The following is a 15,898-nucleotide window of genomic DNA, read 5'->3' as shown; positions in this document are numbered from 1 at the left end:
GCTTTAGTAAATCAGGCACAAAGTGTTTTAAAAATGTCTTTATCAATTTACCTGTCCATTAATTAGCCCTTTTCTGACTGGAACATTACATTTTATTCAGTATATAAACATGCTTATTCTTCAACCCCAAAGTCATCGAATTTAGCTTATACTGACACCCAAGCTGTTGGTCTACTGCTGCCTTCATTTGTTAAGTTACTTAGATAAACCTGTACACATTTCAAACAAGTCTGAACTGACTGATGGCAGCTCTGACTCTGCATGAACTATCCCTTTAAAAGCACCAGCTATCTCATTTACATGACTGACAACATCATCTCTGCTTGACAAACTCTTTTCAACATTCTTTCAAAGAATACAAGTGAAGGCATGTCTGTTGATCAGATGAATATCAAGCGAATTTACATGTAAGGAAAAAACAACAACCGTGTGAATCCTTTTATCTGGCTGACTGCACCACTTTGTTTTCTTTTTTTATATTATCTGAGCAACCATGTGTTTTTAGTCATAAACTTTCTCTCAAACGGATCAGATGAAGCACAACTGGAAACTCTTAGAAACAGTAGTCAAAGAAAAACAAACGCCGCAGCTCTGTCAGTGCAATCCCTGTAGCTGATTTGCTACAGTAAGTTTGGTTATTCTGGAGGTGGAGGTTATAAAGCCACCAGGTGGCTCATTCCTGAGGGAAATTCCTGTCTTTGACACATTGGGAAAGTTAAGGGTGCAGCCTACATGACACATTAACAGGAAGTCAGGTTTGCTGCCAATCAGACCAGTTTGAGGATTAGAGAAAAATCCAGTTCCATATAATGGTTTGAGGATTAGAGAAAAATCCAGTTTCATATAATGGTAACATGTGCTTACACCCAATTAAAGCACAATAATGCTTGATAACTTCTGTCCTGTGTGAAGTTGTTACCTGTGTTTGCCTGAGTCTGGCCCTGCTGCTCCTGCAGACTCTGGCTGTCCACAGAAATGCCACTGTCGCTGTGCAGCTTCTCACCCTCAGGTGATGGTGTCTGGTTCTGGTTGGCTGTGCAGTTGTTGGCTCCCTGTTTATTCTGCTTACAGCTGTTCCACCTGACAATGAGTCAGAATATCAAAGAAGAAGAAGAAGCATGAACATCACCAACAACAAATTGCTCTCTAAATGTTTGTGGAGATCTTCAGTTTCATGGACCATTATTAGGTTTGATCAAAACAGATAATCAAAGTTTACCAAACTTATCGTACTCTGGAGATGGTTCTGTCATTTAAGTACCTGTTTTAACCTTTAACCTGTAACTCTGAACTCAATCCTGACCGAATTGAATCTCGACATCTTTGGTTAACAGCTTATCAGAAACAGTCTGCTGGCCTATGAAAAACCAAGAAGAGACTGTGCATATAATCAATTATCTGGCAAAGTGAATTAATTACAAAATACAAGCGTACAGTGGTATGCAAAAGGTTGGGCATCCCTGTAAATTTTCATGATTTTCCTTTATAAATCATTGGTTGTTTGGATAAGAAATTTCAGTTAAATATATCATATAGGAGACAAACACAGTGATATTTGAGAAGTAAAATAGAGTTTATATGATTTACAGAAAGTGTGCAAGAAGTATTTTAAAGGTCCCATATTATACCCTATTAACCCAAGTTAAACTAGGTCATGGTGCCCTAATGAACATGTCTGTGTCATGCTTTAGTCAAAATATCATAAGGATGAAGCACAATAGCAGTTCAATAACCCTGCCAAAACAGCCTTTTTCAGAACACTCGGTTTTGTGCCTGGTCATTTACATGTGAATGAGACCCAGGTAAACACACATCCACTGCTTCCAGGGGAGTGTCGATCTAACTTACTATCCACAGCCATACTGTCGCCACTTATCACCTATTGTCATGCACCGTCGTCATAACCCCGCTCCATATACCCCATATTAATGTCCGTTTACCCGTTGTTACTGAGTTTCACCGTAATGCATAGAGTGACCACGATTTTGGTTTCTCACGATCATAAAAACATTCAAATCGAAAAAAAACAATTAATGCGCCGCGCGTATGCAAATTCCCATGCTAGAAAAAGACCCTGAGCGCACCAGTGCTGACATGTGTGGATCAACAACACGAGGAGAGAACGTGGAAACACGACGGAAGGCAGCCTTTGGTTGAGAAGAAAAGTAGGACAACATCTACATCTTTCTGCAGTGCTTTCAAACGCTGGTTTGGTAACCTCAGTGACCCTTGACATCCATACTAAGGTGAATCCAATCATGAGAAAGGGTATTTAAGGAGGCATAATGTAAGTGTTTCTCCTCTTTGCATCTTCTCTGAAGAGTTGCAACATGGGAGCCTCAAACGACCTCTCAAATGACCTGAAAACAATGATTGTTCAACATCATGGTTTAGGGGAAGGATACAGAAAGCTATCTCAGAGATTTAAGCTCTCAGTTTCTTTTTTTTTTTTTTTTTTTAACCTGTCCTGCCCAGTACCTGGGACATGTAGTATGGTTGACTACGTGCCCTGTGGTGTTAAGCAGATTTGCTGTGCGCAGGGCAAGTCTCTGATAATTGGCCTGCAGTGTTTTTATTCTTATTTATTTGTTTTATGATCGTGGTAACCGGACTGGACAGGGGGACGAGGAGTGGATAGACGGGGGAAGGGAAAAGGTGGGGGGGGGGTGGAGGAAGAGAGAGAGAGAGAGATGCGCAGACAACATTAACAGTGACAGTGTAGTACAGTGCAGACAGAACATACTTCACAGAACATAAACAACACTAAACAATTAAGGTTATACAAAACAGACAGAACATACTTCACAAAACATAAACAACACTAAACAATTAAGGTAATACAAAGCAGAACATACTTCACAGAACAAAGCATAAACAACACTAAACAATTAAGGTACTACAAAATAGACAGAACATTCTTCACAAGACAGAACATAAACAACAACAAATTAATACTGAACATTCTTCACAGAACATAACATTTGATTGACATTCATTTGTATAACAGGTATGGTTTCTAGTAATCGTTAACGACCATATCAAGAGAGGTTATCCAGGTTTGTAACAGCTATATCAGTTCAGTTTCATCTTATAGTGTAGTGGGGGGTGTGTGTGTGTGTGAGAAAGCATAAGCGTGCACGTGTGTAAATGTGCAGGTGTTGTCATTAGATGTGGTTGGAATCTGAGTGGGGGACCGAGTCATTGTCAACCCCCAGCAGCGAGCCAGTAAGGACCCCGATGCCCGGGACCCCAGCGGCCATGCAGGGCAGGAGGAGCCCGTGGCCACCGTCCCCCAGGATAGCCGCGCATCCGCCCCACAGGAGACCAGCTGGAGGGGTGCGGGGCGGAAGTCCCCCCGCGCAGGGCTAGCCCACGAGGGCAGACGGCGGGAAAAGCTACGGACAGAGGCCCAGCCACCCCACACCCAGGTAGATCGAAGTGGTCCAGGCCTCCTGCACCCAGAGCCCACTAGCGCCCCGGGGCGGGGCCGGCCCACCACCGGCGGGGGCCGAGCCCCCCCAGGCCACCCACCGGGAAAGCGGGGCAGAGCCCGCCTCAACCACCCCCGCCACCCACCAGAGACTGACCGCACGTCCCCCATCCCCAGGAGGGGCAGTAAGAGGCCCACACAGGACCCCGAGCCAGGGGATCCCTGAAGACGGGAAGGTGGGAAGGCCCCCAAGCCAGTCCAGGGCAGAACTCCCAAGCATAGGCGGGGGCAGAGGTCAGAGGAGCCGCCATGCCCGACCCTGCGGCGCCCCAGCCAGGGTCCCCCCCCACCGCCGGGTAAGCAGTCAGCCGCCCACCACCGCACCTTCCGGGGAGGTGCGCTGTGATGTACAGAGCCCCTTACCCCCACCCGCGGTGCGAAGATAGTCCGGGCCCAAGCCCACAACTCCCCCCCCCGATCCCCAGAGGACAGACCCACAGCCACCAATGGACAGCAGACACAGGGCCACCAAACCCCACAGACCACCAGACGACCCCCTGCACCTCCGGCCACCGACTCACAGCATAGCAGACTGACCAGCCAAGGCACCGTCACCCACCTGCTCTAAGAGATATAGTCAATTAGTGGGGCCCAGGTTAAGTCAAAGTCAGCCGATTGGTTTTTTATAGAGGCAGACATTCTCTCCATGGAGATGTGATCTGATGTTAGATTTCTGAATTGGTCTAAGCTTAAATGTTTCTTATTTATTCAATTCAGGAGGATAGTTTTTTTGGCGATGCTTAGGCTAGTGACTAGTATGTGTGATTTATTCGTGTCTATATGTATCTGATTTAAATCACCCAATATGCATAGTGTTGGGGAAGGTGGTATGGTGCAACCAAAACATGCTGAGAGGTCCTCACATACCCTACACCAGAAGTTATACACAGGTGTGCATAGCCATATAGCATGCATGTAGCTGTCTACTGTGTTCTCGTTGCAGTTTGTACAGGTATTTGATTGTGAGAACCCCATTCTGAACATCCTTTGTCCTGTGTAGTGTATTCTGTGTAGTATGTTGTATTGTATTAGTTGTAGGCCTGGATTTTTTATCATTTTGAATGTATTAGAGGATATTTGTAGCCAGAAATTTTCGTCTGGGCTGATAGATAGGTCTGCCTCAGATAGATAAGCTCTCAGTTTCAACTGTGAGGAACATTGTGAGGAATTGAAAGACCTCAGGCACAGTTCTAGTTAAGGCCTGAAGTGGCAGACCGAGAAAAATCTCAGATAAGCAGAGGTCAAGGACGGTGAGAACAGTCACAGTCAACCTCACAGACCAGCTCAAAAGACCTACAACATCATCTTGCTGCAGATGGTGTCACTGTGCATCGTTTAACTATTCAGCGCACTTTAAACAAGGAGATGCTGTATGGCAGTAATGCAGAAAATGCATTTTCTCTGGATCTGCCACAAACCGAGTCGCATGAGATATACTAAAGCACATTTGGACAAGCCAGCTTCATTTTGGAATAAGGTGCTGTGGACTGATGAAACTAAAATAGAGTTATTTGGGCAAAACAAGGGGTGTTATGCATGGCGGAGAATGTAAAGGAGAATGGTCCAAAATACCTTCTGCCAGAATCCATACTCTAATTGGAAGCTATAGGAAGTGTTTAGAGGCTGTTATTTCTGCAAAAGAAGGATGCACAAAATGTTTCTTTTGTGGTGCCTAAACTTATGCACATGCCTCATTTTGTTTAAATAATTCTGGCACACTTTCTGAAAATCATATAAACTTTTTTATACTTCTCAAATATCACTGTGCTTGTCTCCTTTTAAATTTCTTATCCAAACAACCAATGAATTATAAAGTAAAATCCTTAAATGTACCCAAAATTGTGTTAAAAAAAGTGCCCAAACTTTTCCATACCACCGTACTTTCAGCTGATGTGGAATAACACTGGCACTCTTTTTTCACTCTCCTTCCAGCTAATTTTTGGTCTCCACCAAATCTTCACCAGCTATCTTTGCCTGTTGCCCATTTGGAACTGACCAGTGATCGGTGGAAAGGCATAGAGAAGGAAATTGTTTTGTCCCTCAGAAGGGGGGCGTAGTGACAGCAACCTTAAGGGAACCACAGTGGCGGCAGCCGTCAGCTTGCCTAAGAGCATATACTTGACGTAGCGCAAGCAGTGGCCCTTCTGAAAGGGGAGAAGGAGGCGGAGGATGTAGTCCACACGCCAAGGTGATGGACAGGACCTCATAGCAACGGCATCCAGAGTCACCCCCAGAAAGAATGTACTCTGTGATGGAACCAGGCAGCTCTTTATGAAATTCACTCTGAGACCAAGCTGGGCCACATGTCAGAGGTAGTACTAGGCGGTATGACCAAAAATATATATCACAGTATTTTTCAAAATTCTAAAGGTTTCACGGTATATGACGGTATTTTTTTTCATGCATAATCAGGTGTTCTCAGCATTTTCTACTTGCTGAGAACAGAATTACTGCAGTAGATTAACTTAGGATGGTCTATTTTACTGTCATGAATACTGTAGAATAACTCCAAATTAGTACAGGTTCGCATGGCCCCAGAAAATGATGCTGTTTCATGATTCTAATGAAGTGAGGAATCGGAATGCAAAGACAATTGCAGTCAAAATACAGAACTTTTACTGTGCAAATCAACAGCTTTTATACAAATTCCCTGTGTTACCTGCTGATGTGGAGGGTGCCAACCTTAACTTCATGCATTCTTGATATTCCAAGACATGCTTACTAGGACTGTAAAATTTGCCCAAAAATGATATTTGAATATATTCACTTAGTATTTGCATCGCGCATCTGGTGCATCTGGGGACTTTCAACCAGCCAGACTGTCAGGCAATGACAGCATGAAGTCAATAACAGGACAAACTAATACAATGAGACATAACTACCTGTATATGTAGTTCATTTAAGTTTAAACATATTTCGCAACATATAACCTACACAAAAATAAGTAAATGAACTAATGACCAAGACCGCAGACCTTATTCGCTCTCTCTCTAGTGATTGGATCGGCAGTTCATTTGGGTGTACTGAATCACTTGAATCAGTTCATTAAAATGATTCGTTCAAAAGATTCGTTCACCAAATCGTTCAGTGCTAAGCAGGAGCCCAGTGCCCTGCTACGTGATTCACGTCCTCCCTGAGTGCAGTACGTTTGCACCGCGGGTCATAGAGTGAGTGACAGCGCGGACGAGATTCATGTCTTCAGCGACAGTACACCAGCTCTCTGTGTGTCAGTTCGTACCTCAGCCACAGTACACCAGCTCTCTCACTTCATGAACTGATTCGTTCCTTTCTTAGTTCAGTTGAGCTCAGCAGTGAGCATGGTGGCCGGGAGAGGAACTGCCGCGTGTTTTGAATCACTCATCAATCTTCGGCAAAAGACGCCAGCCAACGTGCGCCGAGCGAGGAGGGAGTGACTCGTAAGAAGAACTGTGTCTGCCGTGCTGCTGTGAATCGTTCACACTGTCAGTTCACTGACTCACTCATGATTCACGTGTACGATCGAACTGAGACAGAGAGACAGAGTGATGATCTCTCCCGCTCTCTCCCGCCCTGTGCCAACAAGGCTTCACGCTCTTTGCACATACTGGTCAAGATGAACAACAAACAAATGCTGAGTGCTGATCAAAAGTTTTGTGCAAGCAATTTAAGGTCCCGACTCTTATACATACACATGACAGGCTTCATTCAGTGATTGAAAGAAATATATTAACATTAATGAAACGCTTACATGCAGTGCGCGTCCACTTGCAAAGCAGACAGCCATGGGGGCTGAGCTGCTGCTGGGAAAAACAGCTGATGACTGGCCCCGGACTCTCACTGCCTGGTCCCCCGGCCTCTAGGGGCTCTGGGGAAACAACGGGCATCGTTAAAGGTCTGAGTATGTCTAGAGGGCAGTCTTTTGGGGTTCGAAAGGCCTGAGGACCTTGTTGAGCTGGCTGTTGAACTGGTCTCTGAGACCTGAGGTAGCCACTGGGTCTGTGGTTGAGAGTGGCGCCTGGGGGGAGCTGGAGAACTCCAGGGCCTGCTTGGAGGAGGCATACTCCTGTGAAGCTCAGAGAGCTGCTGTCGAGTCTGCCTGGTCTGGACTGTGCGCTCCAGCGCCTCTACAGCAGCCGACCCAAAAATCTCACCAGTCTCCACTGTGATGCTGTGGAAGGTTCTCAGCACGCCTCAGTTAGAGGTGACGGTGCCAGCCACACCTGGCGGCGAGCCTGGCCAAGTGTGGACATCAGGTGCCCCAGTTCTCTGGACATCAGGGCAAATGCCTGCAGAGATGCATCACCGAAACTGTGGATGCAAACATCCAGTGTAGCCTCCTGCAAGGATGCTGAGAGAGCAAGCATTGGGATAGGGACAGGGAATTGCCAATGTGTCCCATGCGTGCTGCTGCGCCATAGGCCTGAGAGAGCAGGTCATCTGAAGCCTGACACTGGGGATGCAGACACCTGTCTTCCGGTCTCAGAGCCTCATCGGGTGAAACAATGAGAGCCGCTATAGCCAGCTCAACCGCTGGCATGTGGGCCAAGCCGACCTTGGCTGCATCCTCCATCTGATGTTGCATGAGAGAGGGCTCTAGTATCTCTCCAGCTTGCGTGCAACTCCCTCAGGTATTCATCTGACGGAGGTACAGTTAAGGTGGCAGGGGCTGGTTCACGCCTGAAAAATGCACTGGTGGGAGCCGGCTGAGCCTGTGGAACATCCACCTGCAAGCAGGCAAGGGCCATGCGAATGATGGCACCCATGAAGTTATCCCCGGACCCAGCACCGCAACTGCTGGGTGAGGAGTGGGAGCTCGCCCCAGAGGTGTGTGAGGCAGAATCCTGCGGAACCATGTCCGCCCCGTAGCCGGTGAACCCGATGGTTGAAGCAGCCATGGAGAGCACATCCTCCTCCGGTTAGAACATGGTGGTAGGGGAAGCTGGAACACCCACATCCACTGCACTGATCCCAGACTGGATGGCTAGGAAGAGGGTCTTCATCTGGTTTAGCTCCTCAGTCAACTGGTCCACCCGAGAGCCCAGTTTAGACTCCTTGACCCTCTTCCCGGAGGAGGCGCCCGCAGACTTTGCAGCCCGACGCTTAGATCGACTAGGCTGGTCTGGAGGCAATCGCTGGGCAGGGGCCAACTGGTGTTCAACCTCAGTCAGTCTGGAAACCCGCACTCCCCGGGGCATGAAGCTACAGTTCATGCAAGGATCCTCCGAAAGACCCCCCTCAGGTGTTCGAGGCCAAGGCACGGACACCTATCATGACCATCCCCAAGCTTGCAGAGAGGCCAACAGGTCGAGCAGGAGTGGTCATCAAGCATGGTGACAGTCAGCTCTAGTAGACTGGGAAAAACAACAGATGCTGGGAGAGGGAGCAAGCGCACTGCCTTCACCAACAGGTGTCACACAGACAAATACAGTTAGCTTTAGTGGGCTCTTCACACGTCTGCTGACTACAAGGGCAACAGCACCTCCCTATGCTGGGAGCAGGAGCGAGAGCAATGCCTTCACCGGCAAATGTCAGCTTGCTGTGCCGAAATACAAACTTACACCACCGAGCAAACTTTGTGTAAGATGGCGCCTCCCGTGTGGTCGCCTGTTGCAGCAGCTCTCGCTATTTTCTAGCCTTTTTCTCTTCAAACTTCTTTTTCTCTGTTTTTTCCTACTTTTTTCAACTTCTTTTAAGTGTGTCTTTTTGTTTAAGCACTGTCACCATGGGCACCAAGTACACCATGCTTGTTGTGGCCCTGTTGGTGAGTTTTTTACACTTTTCGACCGTGTCGGGGGATCCCGTGTGGAGTCACGGCTCCATTGTTTACAGTAGGGATCAGCTGTTAGTGCTGCGCTGCACAGCTGTGCTGCCGGAGGAGCGACCCGATATTCCCCGTGGGCTCAGGAGGAGAAAACGGGGGTGTCGCGCTGGAGTCCAACGTCGTGCGGGAAGGAGACGTTACAGACCTGTTCTCCCGTCCATTATTATGGGAAATGTAAGATCTCTCCCTAATAAAATGGACGAGTTAGCGGCGCTGACCCGGCACGAGAGGGATTACCGGCACTGCAGCATCATGCTGTTCACCGAGACGTGGCTCACCGCTGCTGCCCCGGACACGGACACCGCGCTGGACGGATTCCAGCTGATTCGCGCGGACAGGACGAAAGAGAGTGGAAAGAGGAAAGGAGGAGGACTGGCAGTGTTTGTGAATGATAGATGGTGTAACTCTGGGCACATCACTATTAAAGAGCAACACTGCTGCAAGGACTTGGAACTGTTAGCCGTTAGCATGAGACCGAACTATCTGCCGCGGGAATGTTATCGCGATAGCTGCGTACGTTCCCCCCTCTGCTAACGCTAATGCAGCCTGTGACGTCCTGCACTCAGTGGTGAGCAGGCTGCAGACACAGCATCCACAGGCTCTCCTCCTGATCTCTGGGGATTTTAATCATGCCTCTCCTTCCACCTCTCTGCCCACACTCACTCAGTATGTCACCTGCCACACCAGAGACAATAAAATACTGGACCTTTTCTATGCCAACACCAAGGAGGCATATAAATCAACCCCTCTCCCCCCCCTCGGAAGATCTGATCACAACCTGGTTCATCTCCTTCCTGTGTACAAACCTCTGGTACACAGGCAGCCAGCTGTGACCCGCACAGTGAAAGTATGGTCTGAGGAGACCGATGAGGCTATGATGGACTGTTTTGAGTCTACTGTGTGGGACAAACTTTGTGAGGGACATGGGGAGGACATCGACAGTCTCACAAACACAATTACGGACTACATAAACTTCTGTGTTGAGAGCACTGTACCCACCAGGACAGTACGGTGTTTCTCTAACAACAAACCCTGGATTAACCCTGACATAAAGGCTCTCCTTAAGGAGAAAAAGAGAGTTTTTAGGTCAGGAAACAAGGAGGAGCTGAAGACTGTTCAGAGGGAGCTGAGGAGAAAGATCAGGGAGGGGAAGGACAGCTACAGGAAGAAGATGGAGGAGCAGCTGCAGCAGAGAGATGTCAGCGGAGTCTGGAGAGGCCTGAAAACCATCTCCGGCCACAACAAGCTGGACTCCCAGACTGTAGGGGACTAGGGGACCAGAGGTGGGCTAACGACTTGAACTTATTCTTCAATAGGTTTGATCAGGCCCCCACCCCTCCACCGACAGCCCTGCTGGAACCTCTTTCATCTGGATCACCAGTACACTGCCCAACCTCCACCCCCCTCCCTTCATCTCCGAGCTCGTTCAACAACACACAACCCCCCTGCTCCAATCTGTCCTTCACACCTAACCAGGTGAGAAAAGAGCTCAAAAAGATCAAGGCGAAGAAGGCTGCAGGTCCTGATGGCATCAGCTCCAGGCTCCTTAAATCCTGTGCAGTTCAGCTGTGTGGGATAATGGGGACCATCTTCAACATGAGCCTGAAACTGGGGAGAGTACCACACTTATGGAAGACGTCCTGTGTGGTACCAGTGCCAAAAACACCGCACCCCAAAGACTTTAACAGTTACAGGCCGGTGGCACTAACATCCCACCTGATGAAGATCCTGGAGCGTCTGGTGCTGTCTCATCTGCGCCCTGTGGTGAGACCAGCGATGGACCCACTGCAGTTCGCCTACCAGCCCAGCATCGGGGTGGATGACGCTGTCATCTACCTGCAGGACAGAGCTCTTTCTCACCTGGAGAAGTCGGGGAGCACTGTGAGGATCATGTTTTATGATTTCTCCAGTGCTTTCAACACCATCCAGCCAGCATTTCTGAAGGACAAGCTGGAGCATGCAGGAGTTGATCCTCACCTCACATCCTGGATTGTGGATTATTTGACTGATCGACCCCAGTATGTGAGGACTCGGGATTGTGTGTCGGACATGGCTGTCTGCAGTACAGGGGCCCCACAGGGAACAGTTCTGGCTCCGTTCCTCTTCACCCTGTACACTGCAGACTTCTCCTACAGCTCCCCCTCCTGTCACCTGCAGAAGTTCTCTGACGACTCTGCCATTGTCGGCCTCATCACAGGAGATGACGACAGAGAGTACAGAGAACTTGTTCAGGATTTTGTGGACTGGTCCCTGCGGAACCGCCTCCAGCTCAACCCGTGGAAAACTAAGGAGCTGGTGGTGGATTTCCGCAGAAGACGACACTCTCCTCCATCGCCGGTGTGCATCCAGGAAAAGGACATAGAGATGATGACATCTTACAAATACCTGGGTGTTCACCTTAACAATAAACTGGACTGGTCTGATCATGCTGCTGCGCTCTACAGGAAGGGTCAGAGCAGACTCTACCTGTTGAGGAAACTAAGGTCTTTTGGAGTTCAGGGAGAACTCCTGAAGACCTTCTACGACTCAGTAGTGGCATCAGCCATTTTTTACGCAGTGGTCTGCTGGGGCAGTGGCATCACAGCCGCAGACAGGAAGAGGCTGGACAGGCTGATTAAGAAAGCCAGCTCTGTCCTACGATGTCCCCTGGAACCAGTGGAGGTGGTGGGAGAGAGGAGAATGGCTACCAAGCTATCATCTCTGATGGACAACCTCTCCCACCCCCTGCAGAACACCATCGCAGCACTGGGCAGCTCCTTCAGTCACAGACTAAAACATCCGAAATGTCTGAAGGAGCGTTATCGCAGGTCGTTCCTCCCTGCAGCTGTTAGACTGTACAACAAGTACTGCTCTAAGTAGACCCCACACACACACACACACACACACACACACACACACACACACACACACTCCACTCTCCATGTGCAATATACTGTTAATTCTCATTGGTGTAATATACTGTATATATTTTTTCATAATGTAAATTTTTTTTAAGTGCAATATATTGTCATTTTTCATACTGTCAAATTTTTTATACTGTAGTTTTCTCATCAGTGCAATATCCTTATCCTTATTTAATATCCTTATTTAATAGCTCAGCCTTGTTTCCTTACACTATAAATACCATGTGCATACTGTGTATATTCTGCAGACCGGTTGTAATGTACATTCTATTTTTAAACCTATTTTTATAGTCAGTGTTAATATCTTTATATATTGTACTTTATAGATTCTATTTCTTTTTGGTAATGCATGTTTATTATTTATTATCCTTATCCTTACTGTCTTGCTGCTGTAACACTGTAAATTTCCCCACTGCGGGACGAATAAAGGACTTCTTATCTTATCTTAAACACAAACACAGCTCGCAATGCGGCTGTTACTAAAAGTAGTGGTATACACCTGTGATGGGAGAGGGAGTAAACACACTGCCTTCACCAACAGGTGTCTAATAGTTAGCCTTGGTGGAACACGTCTGCTAACTACAGGGCACTAGAACGAAAAACAAATACAGCCAGCGGTGTACTGATTAGCAGTAAGTTGGGCGTTTTCTGTCAAGACTGACCGCTAATGCTGGGTAGCAACAACACCAGTGTCAGGAGCAGGAGTGCACACACTGCCTTCACCAACACATGAAAACCAAAGCGAAAAGTGGTTCACGCTGTACAGTTACTCACAGATAACAGCAGTACAGATGTCTGGAGAGGGAGCGAGTACACTGGCTTCATTAAACTACAACTGAAGGCGGGTACAACCGGTGGTGTACCGATTACGCAGATGCTAGGTCGTGCAAGCAATGCTAACCGCTAGCGCCTGTAATTACACACAAATGTCGGGAGAGAGAGCGCACACACTGTCTTCACCGACACAGGAAAAGGAAAAACTAAAAGTGGTACACATTGTACAGTTACTCACAGATATGGCAGAAGTACAGATGTCGGGAGAGGAAGCGAGTGCACTGGCTTCACCAACATAAAACTACAACAAAAGGCGGGTACAACCAGCTGTAAACCGATTACTCATACGCTAGGTCAAGCAGGCAATCCTAACCACTATCGCTTGCAACTAAATACAACATGTAGGGAGAGGAAGCGAGTACAACGCCTTCACTGACCTTATATCCCAAAAGAAGATATACTCAAAAGGAGGCTTAACACTATGCCTGGTATACTCAACCAGTTGTAGCGCTGGCTGATCCAAAGGGGTGTTGAACCGCAACACACCTCCCGTCTCCGCTCGTCGCAGCCCTTTGAGGGCAAGCAGCTCGAAGCTCCGACAGATTGTCGCAGGGCTACCAGTGACGAAGCAGCAATGAACGCTTTTTAGTTCAGCTAGACCTCACTGACATTCGTCTACCTGCGAAGCAAGAAGATGAAAAGGAACAGATCCACTGATGTCACCGGAAGATATAGGCTAGCCGGTATCATTGGGGTCACAGGTGACTTTGTTGGTATAAACACTCGACCTGCGCATGCGCAAGATGAAGACCTTCAGTGCTAAAGCACCGCCTCGGGCAGTCAGTATGGATGAAATAGAACTGATTTTATACTGCATCAGAAGGTAGTTTTACACTTCATGTGGTAAGAAAGTTTGCAGCTCAACAGTTGAAACACTGCCTTCAGTTTCAGTGTTTGTGTTCTGATTGTCTTGAGGCTTCTGTGTTTTATACTTTGGACACATACTTCTGGATTTTTATTTGTCCCTATGCTTTTGTGTCATGAGCACAATATTCGTTCTCATGTATTCAACTTTTGAATTGTATTTAAATTGTGTCAATATGGTCTTTCAACCCATGACTTGTCACAAAGGCTGCATTAAGGATGACATTTACTTATTCATTAACCTGTTATTATTTATAATTAATTTAGTTGGTTATTTATTTGTGTTGGGGTTGTTGATTCAACAATACTGTACTGTTGTTTTACTTGTTTTTTTGTGGTTTTTGTGTTTATTATTTTTTGTTGTTGCAGTTGTATTTAAATCCCTGTTGCTTGTGTATCTTGTATGTGTCTGCTGGTATTGAGCGACCATTGTATGTTAATGGTTCTAGATTTGTTGAGTCCAAGACAGATTTCTAAATAGGGACCATGATGTAAATGAATATAGGTTAAATAAAGTGACTTGTTCACACAAAAATATACTTTTAAAATAAAAATACAACATATATTAAGAAGATACTTCTTAATACTAGTATTTTAGGTCATAAGATACCAGGATGTAATGTTTTGTTGTTTTTCATTTTCTCACCTCTTGAAAATGATGAAGGCCACAAGGCCAACCACGACAGCAGCCAGGATGGAGCAATAGATGGGGATGAGTTTGTCGTTCAGACCCTGGTAAATCCGCTCCTGGGAGTCACCACTGGTGGTGGTAGTGGTTCTCTCTGTAAGGATATCTGGTGGAGGCTCCTCTGATGGAAATAGTTCATCTTCATCTCCCTCATTCGTGAAGGGGGTTGGAGACACTGACGGGTCTTGAACTGGGGAGGACAGGTATTCATATGAGCTTTCTGAGTACGTGAATGCAAAGTTAAACAGCAACAAATGGTCTGTGCTTACAGGACGTAGTACTATTCAACTACAGTTTTCATACATCACATATATATTTAGTCAGTGTATTGTCTATACACATCATTCACATGCTTTCTTCAGGAGCATTTTGCGATTCAGTGTCTTGTCCAAGGACACGTCAGTATTCAGAATTTGGGGATCAAACCACTGACCTGCTGGATGACTGTCGATGACTCGCCTCTGACCTACAGCTGCCCATTAAAAGGCACTTACTGTACATTTTACATTATAAGTCAGTTAACCCTACATTAGCTCTTATTTTGGCCACTTGAAGGCAGTAGAAATCAGTGGTGGTTGAGAAATCCACACAGGACCAAGGCAGACAGCTCCACTGTCATGCATGTTTCTGCAACGCTGTCAATCAAAAACTGGTTCCACCTATCAGGCAGTTCCTCCAGTCATCATGCACAAGCCCCCCATCCACAAGCCCCCCATCCACTGTCCTCCATCACTTAAAATAAATAAGTGGAGCATCCCATTTCAATCATTACATCGTTTATTATTATTATCGTTTGTCGCCTATGTTAGCTGTAGATGAGTCACATTAGGGACTGTTACCACAATAATAATAATAATAATAATAATAATAATAATAAAAATGCTTGAATTTTAAATTGTTTTTATCCCCTCTATAACAGTGGGAATGTTCACTCCTAGGTCAGGTTCAGCTCCGATTAGCCAAAATATATATATAAGGGTTATATATGAAAATGTGATTTCCAAGTGGGTTTGTCTGTGGTTTCCATGGTGGCCCCACCCATGTTTGTCCACATCAAGCCCATGTCACACTCACTGGGCATGGGCATGACCTGGGGCCCACTCATTGTCTTGTCTGGTCAGCCAGTGAAGTGACAAAGCCAGCAAAATGAGTCTGTAAATTAAAACAGACAGAAATAATTAATTACAACTTGATATTAAGTGGAGGCCACAATAAATTTATTGGGGGGGAACCCTCTGCTTCACACTAAACTGTGAAGATTTACACCTGGATCAACCAACAATTACCAAAGACCCATATACACAGGTATACACCTGGGA

General features: G+C 46.6%; 1 protein-coding gene across 1 annotated transcript in view; it reads right to left on the bottom strand.

Annotated features, from left to right (window-relative positions):
- ngfrb (nerve growth factor receptor b) overlaps positions 1-15,898 on the bottom strand; it is a gene marked incomplete at both ends in the record, with an annotated part of 120,677 nt that overhangs the window by 3,967 nt on the left and 100,812 nt on the right. The window contains 2 exons of the mRNA XM_083905506.1: positions 920-1,080; positions 14,538-14,769. Coding sequence (XP_083761632.1) covers positions 920-1,080; positions 14,538-14,769 — 393 coding nt within the window. The remainder of the gene's footprint in view (positions 1-919; positions 1,081-14,537; positions 14,770-15,898) is intronic.

The sequence above is a fragment of the Microchirus variegatus genome (assembly GCF_963457635.1).
Source record: "Microchirus variegatus genome assembly, chromosome: 2".
In the NCBI taxonomy this organism is placed as follows: Eukaryota; Metazoa; Chordata; class Actinopteri; order Pleuronectiformes; family Soleidae; genus Microchirus; species Microchirus variegatus.
Note: the sequence above shows the minus strand (reverse complement) of the source record. Positions and strands in the feature narration are given on the sequence as shown.